The sequence below is a fragment of the Suillus fuscotomentosus genome (assembly GCF_016647785.1).
Source record: "Suillus fuscotomentosus strain FC203 chromosome Unknown F5891scaffold_10, whole genome shotgun sequence".
In the NCBI taxonomy this organism is placed as follows: Eukaryota; Fungi; Basidiomycota; class Agaricomycetes; order Boletales; family Suillaceae; genus Suillus; species Suillus fuscotomentosus.
The window spans coordinates 967,027-983,482 of NW_024539522.1; the positions used below are offsets into that span (position 1 = coordinate 967,027).

Consider the following 16,456-nt stretch of genomic DNA (forward strand, 5'->3'; position numbering starts at 1 on the left):
GGAGATGGTAACGGCGAATTTGGCGCTGGTGATGGCACCGAACTTACTGAGGTGCAATCCATAATCTATGACCGTCGTGTTTACACTGGAAAATGTTCGGTGCGCGTTCCGATGATGTCCTTGTCAATTCATATTTATGTCTCTGCAGGTACGAACAATTGTTCATCTATAATCTTTTGATGGATAAGTGCGATCAAATTGACGCGGACTGTGTTCCCATCCATGGCCTTGGTGCCAGTCTGCCATCGCCCCCACAACCTCGCGTTTGTAAATCTCGCAACAGGAAGTGAAACATACATAACATGCTACCGTATATCCACTATCTTTTTCTGTGCCCTATATGCACCCTCACCCACCAGCTTGACATTACATTCACGTGCATACAGATATCGTCTTCAGTCCTTGCAAGTGTACCTGCTATCATCCATTATCTTCCAACTCTACTGTCATTCATTGGAGTAACACACTCCCACCTCGCCTCGTTGATTATAAAAACATTGTGTAGGTTAATACACTATTGGAATTCCAGTTGATCTTCGCCCGGTGTCTTGACATCCAGCAAATCATCCAGCCCTGTGACAGCTGTCCGTTCTGAGTCTTGTTTCCAACATTTTGGCTGCGACTTAGCAGAACCCCACTGGCCGAACTCATACATGTCCTCCACGTCCTCCTTGGGCGCATCGCTCTTCCACGCATTCAAAGCCGGCAAGTTCTTGCGCGGCCTTTTCCCTTGTTTCCTTCTCGGCTCCTTAATAGCAAGCAGCTCGATCTCAGACAACATTTCAACGACCTCTCCACTCCCAAAACTCCATCATCGCCGGTGTAATGAGATGACTACTAGTAGAGCAGAACTTCACGGCCGAGTCAGTGTCTTGCTTCTTTCGATATCAAACGGTCTGACTTTGTGTACCGTGCAGATCTTGCAATTAGGGTTTTGTCAGGCTCGTCGAGGGTACTATAGCTGAGCACGCGACCGATCACCATAAATAATAACCCCTGTCTACTGGTAATCAGACGAAGTTCAACAACAATCTCAAAATCACACAAACGCTGCATGCATCACAAGTGACTAACCACTGTCGAGTGGAGCGTCAATGTTCGGCTTTACAAACTAACATCTTGACATGCACACTTCAGAGATCCTGTCAAACACGATTCAAGATTTCAAACAAATAGATAAAGCTCCATAAGAACTTCTACAGCTCTCATTCCTGGCGAAATACATGACATACAAGCGATCTTATAAAGAGACAAGCAACTAAGCGAGGCTATTGGTTTGAACGGAGATACTATGAAACCACAGTAAACATTGAGATGCAGATATCACAGAACGAATATCTAGGTGCACCAATGTCCCATTCCTTAATCAAGCATGGGTGAGCGTGTAACGTCCGGTGGACGCGTCGCGCGAGAGGTTCCAGGTTGTGTTCTGACCAAGCCCAGTCAGGTCCTGCGACCAGATCGCAGGGGTGTCGACTTGACCTCGTAAGATTGAGGTTTCTTCATAGTCCGACGTGATGTAGGCCCGCAGGACCGGAGTGAACTTTGCCGTGACGCGACTGCCATCTCTGCATTTGATAGTGTGAACGCTCTGAAGGAGAAATACAGGAAATATGACATACCCAACATCGCTGAAGTAGAGTACGGGCGTGGGCATAAAGTCTCCTCTGTTTACGAAGCCTGGAGGTGGACAATATGCTCAGGTGAAAGAAGAGGATATCATGATGGTCACAAACCAACTGCTATTTCTTGAACACTCCCAGTGTGGTTCTGGGCCTGCAGAATGCCAGAGGTTCCCGCCTGAGGGGGCTACACGAGGTATTCGTCAATGGCCGAGATGAAAATCAACGGAAGCCAGGCTTACAGAGAAATGATAGACATCGTTGGCTTCTGTCAGAGTTGTTTTCTCGCTGTTCTGCATCATCGGTTGCGTTGGTGCTAGCAATTTCGGAGTAGATGAAGAGTCGCTCACATTGATATTGACGGAGGTTGCAGCGCTGATGACCTTCCCACTCTCGACCTGAGCTCTGGAGAAAGCAAGCCTATACGATATATAAGCGACTTCTAAGACTATTGATATTGTCGATCATCTTACTGGGCCGTGTAGGTCGCAGTAGCCCTGTATGGACCTGCAAAGAGGGCTCATATGTAAGTCGGGAACTTGGCAGCGAGAGAATACTAGAAACACCCACCCGACTTTCCGAATTTGCTGACTCTGAAAAAATCGCAAGGTTTTACATTGTCCAAGACATGAGTAGGCGCACTTACTTCCAAACTATCGGGAAGACGTCCTCGTAGAGGCCATCCATGTTGGGACTCCAAGCGAGCATGATCGTGACCTCCTTGCCGAGATCGTGACTGCGAAATGTCGGGTGAAAAAACTTGTGCAGAGCGAGATCGCGAACACTCACGACTGGAAGGTCAAGTTCCTGACGAAGGGCCCGGCTGTCATTGCTTCGGATTGCGAAATACAAAGTGTACTGGTGGTTGAGATTGAGTGTGGATTGAAGAGCTTGAGTTCTGCGTTAGAGTTTCAGCAAGGAGGCTTTTATATGTTTCGGATTGCATAGGTTGTACCTCCTTCCTTGTTTTGCGATTCAGCCAGCATCTCCTTCGTGCCCCGGTACCTGACGCTGGAGATCCTAATCATTCGATAAGGCGGTGGCACATGATGACCCTTGCATCAGATTGCTAGACAGCCGGCTTCTGCGTGAACCGAATTACCTGGGCGTTCGAGTTGCGTGCTGGGAAGTTCTTAGCTGCTGTTGAAACACATGATGGCGCTTGAATCAGACCTGCCAGATAGTCGGCTTCTCCACGAAGCCGTTCCTGAGCGTTCAAGTTGCGTACTGGGAGATTCGTAGTTGCTATTGGCTGTCCTTCATGCCTTCCCGTTGTACTTGGAGAAAGCTGAGTCACGGTTACGGTCGCAAGTAGGTTATATACGTAAACAGGAGGCTATGGGTCATGCACCTTGCGTACATTGCAAGTTGCAGTGTCGTTCAGAACATTCAAGGCGCTTCCCTGCTCAACTAGTTTTAGATCAATATCCGCACACCAGTGGACAAAATCAAATCACCTTCAGGGTTTGTCAATTTTAGAAAATGTCGTTGTCAGTGTCGACCTGACCTTATGGCCGTGTTCTCGTAAATTACTTCACCTGTGTGTTACCTCTTATTAATAACACTGATAGGCTTATCAGATGCTTTTTTACTAATCAGTGGCGGAAACCCATGCTGCGTCGGTTCACAGACATTACGATAGTAATGCTAGATTGGTTGAAGGTGGGTGAACATATTGCAAAATATTATATTTTATATCTTCAATGTTGTTGAACCTAACCAAATAATAAAAAATTGTGGTTAAATTAATTTCCTACCAGATTTATTTTAGACAAGCAGAGTCCCCCAGCTTCATGCTTGGGAAACTCGAAGAATGATTGATGTCGATGGAGAGTACGAGCGCAATCGGGACGGTTGACGAATCTAGCCGGATTACAAATCAATTTGACGTTGTGTCATGCCACTTGGGTACAACACCATCACAAAAATTGCATGACCAAGACCTGGCAATATATGGTAATGTTTTCGGTGACTACCATGTCAGCAGTATCGGGTCCAGAGCCCAGTATATCTTGCAATACTAGGGAACTGAAAAGTCCGACGGACTGAGTGCTTGTACGTCGTAGAGGAGCACACGACTTAATATTTCATATAGTTATTTCAGATATTGTCAGACATTAACAGTCAAGCAGATAGCGAAGACATTGCATGGTATTGTCTGCAGTAATGAGAGTACAAAGTATTGCTATGCGACGGAATGTAAGGAAACTTGAGTCATAGTATCCAGATACTGTGTAGGTATCTGTAAAGTACACTAGGCAGCCGGGGAGCGTGAGTACAAATGGTCAACTTCATCAGTGGTAAAGAGAAATGCGACATGAAGCACCAGAACACGAGAGCATCAAAATGAAAGCATGGAGGAGTAAATGTCCTGAGAGCAATGCGAGATGAGAACACCAGAATACTATCGATCAAAGCAGGGTGAACATCAGTTACAGTCTACAATATAACAGAGACATACCTTAGAAGAAAACACCTACTTCCGGCGGCGCGCTTGCCATTTGGGACGTCAAGCAGGTTCAGATGGCTGCTCATCATCTGATTCCACGGCACGCTTCCTTTTCCCCACAGCCTTGGCTGTGACCTTGGCTTTCTTCCCAGCCAACTTCCCTTTCTTACTGGTACTGACTTCGAGTTCCTCATCTTCATCCTCCTGCATCAACTCACTTAATCCAGGTGAAGAAGGAACAGTAGGACCTTTCTTGCGTGGGGACGTGCAACAGATTGGGGTGGGAGAACGAGTATGACGGGGTGGAGTGCCGTTCTTCCGTGGGGATGTACGATGGGGTGGGGTGGGGGAACAAGGGCGTCGAGGTGGAGTCGCAGAACGAGGATGACAAGGGGGAGTTGGGGAATGAGGGCGTCGAGGTGGAGTCGGAGAATGAGGCTGATGGGGTGGAGTGCCTATCTTGCGTGGGGATGTGCGACGAAGTGGGGTAGGAGAATGGGAGTTGGGGAATGGGGGTGACGAGGAGTTGGGGAATGGGGATGACAAGGAGTTGGGGAATGAGAGTGACGAGGTGGTGAAAGGCCTGTGACAGTATCAGGTACTGCAGGAGCAGCCCGTTTAGGCGGGATTGGACGAGGACGAACATGCTTGCGGGGGGAGGAAGAACAAATATGAGGAGTGTAGTAGAACATCCTCGGGGAGCAGGAGAGTTCCTACCATGTGCAGGAGTAGGAGAACGTCCACGAGGCACAGGAGAGTGGATCCGGGGAGCAGGGGAACGAGCACGAGGATGACGAGAATGCCTAAGAGGAGAGTGAGAACGATCCCGAGAAGCAGTATGAGGTGTGGGAGAACTGGGAGGATCACGAACACGATCTCCCCCTAAGTTCTTGGTGGCACTAGCACGAGCGGACATCTGTGCCCACATCTTGGAGAGGCTGTCCATTGGTGCAGTGGAGCCCCTGCTAGAATCATTAGTGGAGGCTTCATCAACTGCACCTTCCCGTCCATGTTCAGTCTTGAACAGTTTCCTTCCAGAAACACTCAGTATCATAATCATGAAAAAAATCAAAATCACGTACCTATTCCACCATTTTAGGAGACTGTCTACCCAATCCTTATCTTCGCATTCTCGAAGAAAATCGATAATGTTCTGGTAGAACTCTCGATAGTTGAATTTACCGTCGACTTTCGGCCCACTTATTCTTGCTGCTAATCCTGAAGCGAGCCTCAATAGCAATAATTGTGAGATAACATTGTCAAGCACACAGAGACACTTACCTGAACACATGCATAAGCGATGTGTTCTGGTTGGACCGTAGTCATATCGTGTAATGAAGCGTTGCATGAACGCGTTGCACATGAGTCTTCACCTAAGGCAGTAGACAGTCCTGTGAATATATGGCGCATGATCTAATATATACAATAAGTGTATGATATTGACACGTTAAGTATACAGCGGAAAACTTACATGGACAAGAAAATACCCTTTGAAAAGCCCATCAGTCATGGAATCATCGTTGTAGCTTTCCCCGGGTGGAGTTCCCTCCCAGAGATATGCAGGAAAATCAGCTGCGGACATCAAGATCTGTCCGCTTGCCAATTTTTTTTGCATCCTAAAATACAGAACCTCAGAATCGCATATAAGCGCAAAATACCACTTACTCTGCTGGATCCTGGTGGTAATCTTTGACTGCCGTTATAGGACAAAGAAACGAAGCCAATACGGGGTGATTAACACCCATGTGCGACCTAGATGAGGTACCGTTATTTACAGGTGGGCTCAAGGGTTCCTTGGCCGGCGAGGGAGCCGCATAATGACTGATTTGTGACTTGAGACGGGTCGAGTCATCAGACCGCGTCGCACTAATAATACCATTCATCTTTATGAAGTGTTAGTACATCATAAGTGTGCATATATGCAGTATAAACTGACCTTTCGCGCGATTCTAGCAAGTTGCTTTGACTTGCTCTTGTTATTGATGAGCGCTCGCAAGCCGGGAGCGAGTTGAAGAAGTTGATGATAATTCTGTTTGTAACGATCACGTACATACATAAGTTGAACTAAAACAATAGATCAGCGGTATACAGCCTACCAATGAATAACACTTACAGGCCCTCAAGCCTCTTTTTACGAGACACTTTGTCGACCTCATCTTCCTCGAGATCTCCCTGGTCGGCGGCCTCAGTCTTGCTGCAAAAGACACCCGATCTTGATGAGCTTCTCGACCTTGCAGAACAGGTCATAGCAACGCGTCATGGCACGTGCAGCCACGAAATACTCTTCATCTAGGTCATCATCAGTGTCTTGAGTTACATTAACTTTCCTGTTAGAGTAGAGGTCGTGTAAGCATCAAGAGAATCACAACGTGTCACGTACTTTGTTTTGCCTTGAACAGATCTGCCTGACTGGGCGCGTTTTTTCGAATTCTTGTGTCTTGGACTTGGAGAGTGTCGTGAATCTTCTGAATCGCTCAAAGAGGATTTTTCGGATTGAGAGAGACTGGGGGATTGTTTGCGATGCGCCATAGTGGTCAGAGTTACAAAGTCACATAGGGCATTCACGTGTTATTGTACATGTTTTATTTGGTTCTGTTGACGTGTTATCATCATATTGAGGTGCAACAAGAAATACATTTAATTGTACAATTACAAAGTAGTACTTATCGTATACAGACTGCAAAATAACAAATGTGATAGCAAAAACGCACAGCAAAGAAAAATAACCTAAGTTAAGTCAGCTTTAACAGGAGCAGGCACGGCTTGCAGGATAAGACCGGCAATGGAATCCTTATCTTCCACGTCCCTGAAACGGAGAGGGTGGCGGGGCGGCCAAGTAGTACTGCTGTCGAATTTGAGTTTGCGCGGCTGAGGATTTGGGCGGGCTCCCAACAAGCGCACTGGCTTCGCTTTGATGGAGTTATTTCTGTAAATCAAAATTTGTCAGCGTGATGAGCCAGTAAATATAAGAAAAACTCACCCGGAACTCTGGGATGTGATCTTGAGGCTGTCCGAGATCTTCTGTGATCTTGACAGTATCGGCCGAGAACCTAGGAAGTTTAATGTTAGTGAATATGACGTGCAAGACCAACTCATGTTTTGATTTTCTTACTCTCGCGATCAGTCCTGTACATTGAGTTAGCAATCTATTTGTGAGAAGATCAGAACAAAATGACACACCTTTTCCTTTTGCGACTGCCTGGTATCAATAACTCCGCCTCGCTATCGGTGGATTCCTCAATATGGACCATCTTGACGAAATCCTTGAGCCGGATGATTAGTTTCTAAATGAAAGTCAGTAAGTAATATGAAAAGATCGAGATGACTCACCAATGGGCCCGGGTTCTCGGGCGTAAACTTAATCTCGTAAGTCGGCCAACCAGTTAAAAGATTATTGATATCCATGACAATGACATTGTCATGGATAATGACCTGGTCAGTCCCATTAACGAGGATGAATTCAGTTGACATAGTAGTATAGGATTGAGAAAAAGATTAGTGGTATTGATAAGAAATGAATATGAGAAATGCATAGTCGCGTCTTTTTGCATCACCGGTATTTGCCGACTGACTTCGAAAAGTCACGTGATGTTCGGAACCAAGATTTTGAATCAACAAAGTCAGTTTTATTCACTTCCAACATGGCCGCATGCAAATGCATCCCGACCAATCGACCACTCATCACTCTAAACCTTGGGCCATCCGTCTGAGCGAGCGCAACAACTCCGGTGAGTTCTTTATTTATTTTTATTTGCACTTCACTTCCTGGTCCGACACACCTCTAGGAGGTGACTTGGACCAGAGGCTGTCAGGCTGCGAGGACATGCCTCTAAGAGGTGACTCTGAGCACTTAAGCCTGACAGCTTTTAACTTTTATATCAGTTCCTATTACCTACTATGTGTACTGACTTCGTTTCTTGTACTAGGCCATTTACCAGAGACATTGACTATATACATCCGCTGACTTTTGGTACGTTCTTCCAATGTCCAAGTAGCCAACCCCCCTCACTAACCCTAACTACCAGAGACATTGACTATATACGCCCGCCGACTTTTGGTACATTTTTCCAATGTCCAAGTTGCCGTCTGCCCTCACTAACCCTAATAAACTACCAGAGATATTGACTATACGCCCGCCAACTTTTGGTATGTGTTTCTCAAGATGAGCTCCGTCAAATCCTGACCCAGCTGAGATCTCTATCACAAGCCTCTCAACCTGCCGCAGCCGCTCCTCCGACAACTACTACATCATATCAATACCAAGCTCAGCCTGCATACACTCGCCAAACTACGCAATCTGCATTCTCACCTCCAGTATCACAACACTCTTCCTCTACTACTTATACGTCTTATGCCTTGCCGTCCATTAAACCTCCAGTATCACAACACTCTTCCTCTACTACTTATACGTCTTACGCCTTGCCATCCATTAATCAACCTAAATCTGAACCGGTCAACTCTGCATCTCTTTTATCGAGTGTGGGATGCATGTAAGTGATATCCTTACCTGCTCTGAGCTTCCAGCTCCCTGACATCATTGTCTGAGATAGTGAATCCCGTCCCTGGCATGCTCGATGGACGCCGTTTGCTCCAATGCAGCTCGCCCTGGCCAACCTATCTATATGGATGACCTCGTCTGTCTAGGATGCAGAAAAGTTTTCCCATCCCAAAAGCGCTTGAGTGGTCATGAGGCCTGGTGTGAAGCTGACAAGCTTCTCGATGCTGACGTCTACAAGAGTCAACGTCGCCTCGAGAAGGGATGTAAGAAGCGAAGGAAGAAGAGAGTTCGTGATGAGACCAGGTCTCTGGAACGCAGGGAAAGGAACACTTCCCCTGAAGCTGATGTGCGGATGGACCTAGGTGATGACTATGTCGACGCTGAGGTGAATTTTTTCGATATACTTAAATTATATTATGCTTATACGATAGGTGTATAGTACAGGAATGCTGCTGGACCCTCCAAATATATTCCCGAACCAGAACCTCAGGCGCCTGCCCCAGATGTGCCTGCTGTTGTCTCTGCCCGTTCTGGGCAGTGAATATGTATGCCTGCACCCTACATCGACTATGTGCCAGGCTCGGCAACTCACCTTGCTCACATGCCCCCAACCAATCGTCAGGAGCATGGACGACCTTCTAATGAAGCTATTGAGGTCCAGCAACCACCAGCACCAGATAGTCCTGCCTCTGAAGGCATCCCTCATCAGCCCCCCCTCGTGCCATACCAAACAGCTCCAGATGCGATGGGCCTTTTCCGTATCTACTCTGCACGTCCTACCATGATACCAAAGGGTGATGTAGGTCTTGATGCAGCCGTTGATGCTCCTACCCTGGATCGTGATCCTAGTGTCGGGAGTTCTCAGATTGCGACCGGACTTCCTTCTCCAGAGATTCGGCCCGACAACCTTTTCTCTCCTTTCAGTAGCCCGACAGCGGGGCTCCTCATGTGCTGGCAGTACTCTGTGGTTAATTCCAAGTCGAATGCAGAGATGAAACACCTCACAAGGAATTTCCTCGACGATGATGAGTACAAGAGAGAGGATGCACAGATTTATGACGACGTACATGAGAAGCGGCTTACCAGTGTCTATCTGAAGGATTCCTCTAACCCCTTCCGCTGTCTTCTTAGATAGATGATCTATAGATAAACACCTATAAAAACAAATATCTCCACGGTCAGCGATTCAGACAAATACCAATGACTGATAATGTGGTCAATCGTGGGTGGCTAGTTGTATACTACCCAAGGTATGTTCAGCTAAGGATACTTCTGCAAGATCAGTAATACGATGGTCAATCCAATTTATGGACTTGACAGAAAAACAAACAGACAATGGTCAGCCCGACAGTATGGCAGTGACCAAAAGAATATACAGGTTTCTTCCTCAAGTTCCCTTTCAACAACAGTGCCTCATACCAACTATACTCCAAAAGAAATGGTGCGGAATTACAATGATAAACTCCCTCAGCACAAAACAGGTAGAATCAAAGGTCAAGACTAGTCAGGTGCTTTATTGTAGAACTCTTAGCTCAATATTGAACCTGCTGTCAAGGAACTCTTCTTTGAGTATTCAAACAGACTCAGGAACGGACGTCCTTGGGTTTACTACCAAGTCCCCTCTTCAACGGCTAAAGCCTAGCAGGCACAGAATATCTTGGCTCAGTATCACTACTCAGATGAGTGAGGTCAAGCTTCACTATCAATTCCTAAAGTCTCCCCACTATGCTACTACTGAGTCTTAGGTGGACGTAGAGACAACATGAATATTTTGGATCAGTATTTTTTGCACAAAGAACACCAAAGGTCAGTGAAAGTAAAAGAAAAGAAAAAGAATAATAGAAATCAGAATAAAAGTGTGGCTGTACCTTGCTTGCTGGTTGTTGCACACAGTGAGCTCACAGCGGGTCGTTCAGTATGATGAGCTTGCAGTATTACTGTCTCTTGAGAATGTTCCTCTCAGTCTTGAAACAGTTCTTGACACTGGTACTGACACTTATCACACCTTACTTCACAACTTAGTGTTAGTTGGGCTGAGAAACACCCTACTACCTGCTGGTATCTGCTTTTTTTTTATTTCAAAAACTGGGGTCATTATATACACAATAAAGGTGGCTGTGCTACTAGTGTATTCAAGAGTCATCAAGAGTCATAATGAGTCATATGTGCAAGGTGAGTCATAGTGAGTCATAGTAAGTATTTAGAGTGAGTCATAGTGAGTCATTGGGTATTTTGCTAAGTCATGTGACCTGTCCAACCCCTGATGACAAATCCAGAAAGAGAGTAAGAAGTGTCACATGATATGAATCCTGTGTGTGGCTGTCTTTGCTTTGCTTTGTTTGAAGGGTGAGAATGACGTGAGCCTAGTATTTAGGGGTTTACTAATGTTTTTCCAGGACAACATATGTGGGAAATATTTTTCACAGTCACCTGACATGTGTGGGATTTTGTCTGAGTCATCACCATGGCTGACTAAGCAAAACTCATCGCAGAATTAAATGTACTAAAATATTCAGGCTGCTGGCATACAGACTTGAAAAATAAAAAGAAAAGCCAAAAAATATTCCCATAGCCTCAGTCCAACTTCAGATAAAAGGGAAAAGGGTTTCATAGTGGTATTTCAGGGTATATGACTCATGAGAGAGTATTGGTCGTCCATGCACCGAACCTGTTTGGTGCAGGTCACCGCACTGAAAATGGCTGGCGCGAGTCTACAGTCCAAATCCGCCTGCTGAAGGAGAAAATGAAGTGGCCATCAGAGGATGAAGCACCTGTGCTTGAGATACCTGGTGTCTACCACCGCTCACTCACTGACGTCATTACGTTGGTCTTCCAGGATAGTGTCGCCTCCACCTTTCACATGACACCCTTCCAACAGCGGTGGAAGGTGTCAGGAACACACCGTCAATGTCTATTCTGAGGCATACTCGTCCCCTGCTTTCTCAGACGCTTACGAGGAAGTCAACTCTCTTCCTAGGGAACCTGATGATGACCTTGAACGTGTTGTTGCCTCCCTCATGATGTGGTCGGATGCCACACATCTTACGAACTTCGGTGACACTTCACTTTGGCCATTTTACTTATTATTCAGCAATCAGTCTAAATACACAAGAGGGAAACCAACAGCTTCTGCATGCCACCATGTGGCGTACATCCCATCTGTAAGTCCTGTCTTATAACATGTCATCAGATACTTATCTTAACAGATCCCCAGTGACTTTCAAGACACCTATTTCAATATTTTTGCCGATGCATCCTCAACTGATGTCTATACACATTGTAAGCGCGAGCTTATGCAGGCCATCTGGGCACTTCTCCTCGACGAGAAGTTCATGCATGCCTACAAATATGGTATTGTCATTCGCTGCGGTGATGGGATCACACGGCGCGTATTTCCCAGATTCTTCAGTTACTCCGCGGATTACCCTGAAAAGTAGGTTTCGTCATTGACCTTCATCAGATTGCAGTATCTAATTGAGTTCTACTATCAGGATCTTACTTGCATGTATAAAATTCCTTGGTGAATGCCTGTGTCCACGGTGCCTCATCAAGAAATCTGATATCCCCATGATGGGCACCAAACTCGATATGAAACGTCGTGAGAGGACTCAGTGGACTGACAACGAACTGATGACGCTGTCATGTTGAACAAGCACGAGCATTAATGTTCAAGCAGGGAGCTAGTATCAATAGTCAGCGCGTCCAGAATATCTTGAATGAAGAGTCGCTGGTCCCCACTCGGGTAAGTCATTCCTCACAAGATATTAGTTTTTAAGATTGATTTGTTAGTAGAATGCCTTCTCTGAGCGCCTCGCAGAATACTTCTTCAATTTCTTTGTCTTATTCGTAGTCGACCTACTGCATGAGTTCGAACTTGGGGTTTGGAAGGCTATATTTATTCATCTTATGCGTGTCCTTTTTGTGGCAGGTGGTGCTGCAGTTCAGGAGCTGAACTGGAGGTATGTACTTAGGGATTGTGGTCATACTTATGCTCATGCAGCTTTTTACAGATATCAAAGAGTACCTACATTTGGACGGGGAACCATCCGTCGGTTCCACAACAACACATCAGCAATGAAATGTCTCGCAGCCCGAGACTTTGAGGATCTCCTGCAGGTGAACTCACACTCGCCTCATTTATTTATTCATTTAATTATATTGTAAACTAGTGTGCTCTTCCTGTCTTTGAAGGAATCCTCATCAACGAGGAATCAAAGGACAAGGAAAAGAGTATCCATAACAAGGTTATATTGGACCTTCTCTTCGACCTCGCAGCATGGCATGCATATGCCAAACTCCGCCTGCATACTGACAACACCCTTGCATTTTTTGATTCAGCAACTGTTGCTCTTGGTCAGTCCGTTCGGAAATTTCAGCGCACCGTGTGCAAACACTACCACATGACGGAACTTCCACATGAACATGCTGCCTGTGGACGTCGACAGGCTGCACTCGCCTCAAAACAACCAGGAGCATCACATACCGTCTCTGGTCCAAAGGTAAAGAGACTGAATTTGAACACCTACAAATACCATGCGCTCGCCGACTACCCTAACACCATCCACGGAAGAGGTACAACAGATAGCTTTAACTCGCAGTTGGTATGTACTATTTTATTCCATCTAATATCGTCTTCTAAGGTGCCCTCAGGGAGAGCTTGAACACCGCCTGTCAAAGCGCTGGTATCCACAAACACCCAAGAAAAAGGATCAAACAACACACAGTATGACCTCTCAGGACGCAATTGAACGCTTGGTGAAGAAAGTCATTGCCGCACGTGAAATCATTGTTGCGCAGAAGGCCAATCCCAGACCTAAGCGTCTCCGCACTGCCCCAACAGATCATTACTATATCGCCAAGTACTCTCATGAAAGCTTCGATCTAACAGCTTGGTTAGTTGATTTAGCAGATGATCCAGCGGTTGAGGTACGTCGTTTTGTATATACATTTCACTCGGGTTTCATTGCATTTTCCAGAACTTTATCCCTTGCCTCAAAGACCATTTGCTTGGCCGCCTCCATGGGCTTGCATATAATGGTGATGAATATGAGTTTTTGGATGAAGACCACGATTCTGTCCTCATTGGTGAGAACAAGCTATTCCAGCATAGCACATTGTGTATCAACTATACAACATATGATCTGCGATGCGAACAAGACACAAGCAATCCCCAAACTCATGCTGATGTCATGGTACTCGCTGAAGAGGACGAGCGTACACATCCTTACTGGTACGCCCGCATTATTAGGATATTTCATGTCAACGTGGAATATCGCGAGAACGAAAAGTCACACTATTCATGACTGAGATGCATGGATGTTTTATTTGTTCGTTGGTTCAGACGTGACGGATCACCCGCTGGCTTTGCTGCTAAATGCCTACAGCGCTTGGAATTCTTTGACCAAGACAGTCTCGGGGAAGCATTTGGATTCCTGGACCCTGACTCCATCATCCGCGGGGTACACATTATCCCTGCATTTGCTTACAGTCGCACCGACACACTGCTTGGACCGTCCTTTGTCCACAAAGAGGAATAACTTGATACAGACTGGCGCTATTACTATGTAAACATGTATGTGCTTATTTTTTTTCCTTATACGTCTCATTGTAGTTTCTACAGGTTCGTCGACCGTGATATATTCATGAGGTTTCGTGGGGGCGGGATTGGTCATAAGGCCATGCAGGACTGGGATGAATTCCTCCAAGGTGGGGGATGCAACACTGAATCAAGTCCACAGGAAGACTCTGAGATGCAAGGGGATGAGTCGGATTTGGAAGACTTGGAGGAGCAGGACGAAGAGGATGCTGACGAGGAAGAGGATATTGACGAGGAAGATGGCATTGATGAGGAAGACGGCGTTGATGAGGAAGACGGCACTGACAATGAGGCTGATATAGGTCAGGATGACGACAACAATAGAGTTTTGGCCGGTGAGGGTGAGGAACTTGACGATGACCTGCTTGCAGAGGAGGGCTATGGCGCACTTTAACTTAGCTTTTGTTTACACTCACTTAATTTTGCTGGGCAATCTGGGCAATACCTTGTATATATCATGTAGATACAATGTACTACATAGTAATCCTATTTTGACAGCATGCAGATAGGTGATATGTCATTGCGAGATGTTTTCTATCATGTCCGGCTGTTGCCGAGATGGTCTGACAGTGACGTGTCAATTGTTGTGGCACACAACAGTCTAAATCAGGTAATATCTCAGGCTCCTTCCCAGCCCCACAGTTCGAGTGTGGAGGGGCGATATCTGATGGCATTGTACTGTTTCATAAGTCACATGATACAAGAAAAATTCAAACCCAGCACAACCTTATTCCCCCTCACACTCTCACCGGGGGCTGGAAGATAACATTTGTAAACAAAGGTCAGCCACAGTGACGGTGACCGTGAAACTTCGAAAATATGAGTTTGCACCTAGCATAGGGTTACAAAATTTCGAATATGATATGTATTTTTTATCCCTGGCTATTGTTACACCCGTTGTTATACTATGGACACAGTGATTGCAATGCTACAAGAGTGCAACCTGAGTGTTTCTCAATTCATCATATCAATTCTTAGGTGCCAAAAATATCACGGACATCATCTTGCCGAAGATCTTCTTGTCCGTTCTGATGAAATTATTGAAGCTTTGAATAAGCATCCTTCTTGTCAAGACAACAAGTCACAACCCACTGCAAACCACGATGCTCTGAGACAGCAATACATCACAGAGATTAAATTGATCTCATCTGAAGAAGCGGGCTGGCATTTTCTTCATTCGAAGACATGAAAGATGCCGATGGAGATATTATGATGGGCAGCTTGCAACGGACTAGCTCTGAGGTATATGATGAAGAGGATGACTATTGGGGTGATGTAGACGACTTAGATCTTGATGCACATACTACGACGAAACAAACCATGCGGCGATCTGCAGTCATCATGATAGTAAGCATTGCGCACATATTTTTGATGTATCTGAACAAATGAAAATTAGAAACGTGTCATCATACTTGGTATTTTGATGCAAAGCACGAATCGTAGATCAAATGCCTTGCAAAGTATACTCGGCATATTCTTACAGTCGACACACACACCCCAGAAGGTGATCGATACACTTGCACCCTGGGTCTTTAGATAGATTTCAGATAATGCAGGAGTCTCACACAGATTACATCAGCAAACTATTGATTTCGTCACAATTCCCACATGCTTGACAAATCCGCACAATTCCATACAAGGATCACAGGTCCCACAGACATCACAAACAAATGACCATAAGTCTGCTTACAAGCTCACAGCAGCACAAGCAAGTACAAGCCAACAAGCTCACACACTGTACAAGCGGCACAAGTGACACAAACTGTAACACACTGTAGCACTTGTAGAAGACATAATTAACACTAGCGAGTTTGTATACATATGCGCAGCGAGAATTTTGCCTATTTACTATGCTACATGGTCTATAATAAAATTTTCATTTTATTAATAACAGCGGTACTATGAAATAAAAACATACTTACTACTCAGTGTCACGCTCGAATAGTAAACATTGTGATACCGCTTTTCCTCCGGCGCTCTGAGTGCATGCGTCCGACGTTGAGGTCAGCCAATAATAGACGCTGGTTTGCAGCTTCTGCCCGGCGGCGGGAGATATGGATAAGTATTTGATATTGTTCCAAAATGCAGTCGGCCAAGTGTTTTTGAGCTTGACACACTTTGTGTTTGGCCTGGGCAGCCTTGAGCGCAAGGTCGGAGTCTTCTTCTTCTGCTGGTTGATCAAACAAGCTGGACTCTGCTGAGTCTTGTTCCTGCAGATAGCGGGATATGAGTAACAAAGCAACACATAAGCAGGTGCAACTCACAAAATGCATTGGTATAGGTAAGCTCTC

General features: G+C 45.6%; 5 protein-coding genes across 5 annotated transcripts; 2 read left to right on the plus strand and 3 right to left on the minus strand.

The window, feature by feature from the left end:
- Nucleotides 1-1,150: 1,150 nt before the first annotated feature.
- F5891DRAFT_43959 (uncharacterized protein) lies at nt 1,151-2,571 on the minus strand. The gene is made up of 9 exons (XM_041371833.1): nt 2,412-2,571; nt 2,269-2,358; nt 2,193-2,215; nt 2,096-2,129; nt 1,973-2,042; nt 1,865-1,915; nt 1,737-1,809; nt 1,623-1,680; nt 1,151-1,568 (listed from the first exon to the last, which is right to left on the minus strand). Exons 1-9 carry the CDS (start codon nt 2,450-2,452, stop codon nt 1,367-1,369), a joined length of 642 nt encoding a protein of 213 aa, XP_041229983.1. The 5' UTR covers nt 2,453-2,571; the 3' UTR covers nt 1,151-1,366.
- A 2,947-nt stretch (nt 2,572-5,518) lies between these two features.
- On the minus strand, nt 5,519-5,954 carry F5891DRAFT_945816 (uncharacterized protein; the record flags this gene model as incomplete). Its single annotated transcript, XM_041374637.1, has 2 exons — nt 5,519-5,687; nt 5,737-5,954. 2 exons carry the CDS (start codon nt 5,952-5,954, stop codon nt 5,519-5,521), a joined length of 387 nt encoding a protein of 128 aa, XP_041229984.1.
- Nucleotides 5,955-9,233: 3,279 nt separating this feature from the next.
- F5891DRAFT_914229 (uncharacterized protein) lies at nt 9,234-9,572 on the plus strand (the record flags this gene model as incomplete). The annotated part of the gene is made up of 1 exon (XM_041373677.1): nt 9,234-9,572. A coding segment is annotated over one exon (339 nt), but the record flags the coding sequence as incomplete, so codon positions are not given.
- A 5,778-nt stretch (nt 9,573-15,350) lies between these two features.
- Nucleotides 15,351-15,705, plus strand: F5891DRAFT_977266 (uncharacterized protein; the record flags this gene model as incomplete). The annotated part of the gene is made up of 2 exons (XM_041376685.1): nt 15,351-15,512; nt 15,562-15,705. The coding sequence occupies 2 exons, from the start codon at nt 15,351-15,353 to the stop codon at nt 15,703-15,705; spliced, it is 306 nt and encodes a 101-aa protein (XP_041229986.1).
- A 391-nt stretch (nt 15,706-16,096) lies between these two features.
- F5891DRAFT_1184628 (uncharacterized protein) lies at nt 16,097-16,438 on the minus strand (the record flags this gene model as incomplete). Its single annotated transcript, XM_041366463.1, has 2 exons — nt 16,097-16,375; nt 16,430-16,438. 2 exons carry the CDS (start codon nt 16,436-16,438, stop codon nt 16,097-16,099), a joined length of 288 nt encoding a protein of 95 aa, XP_041229987.1.
- Between the last annotated feature and the right edge of the window lie 18 nt (nt 16,439-16,456).

Excerpts from the sequence above, each read along its gene's own strand:
- F5891DRAFT_43959 (XM_041371833.1), bottom strand. The coding sequence starts at position 2,452 with ATGACAGCCGGGCCCTTCGTCAGGAACTTGACCTTCCAGTC. Across the intron at positions 2,130-2,192 it reads CAGCAAATTCGGAAAGTCGG|GTCCATACAGGGCTACTGCG; the intron begins GTGGGTGTTTCT and ends CCCTCTTTGCAG. Across the intron at positions 1,810-1,864 it reads ACGATGTCTATCATTTCTCT|CCCCCTCAGGCGGGAACCTC; the intron begins GTAAGCCTGGCT and ends TACCTCGTGTAG.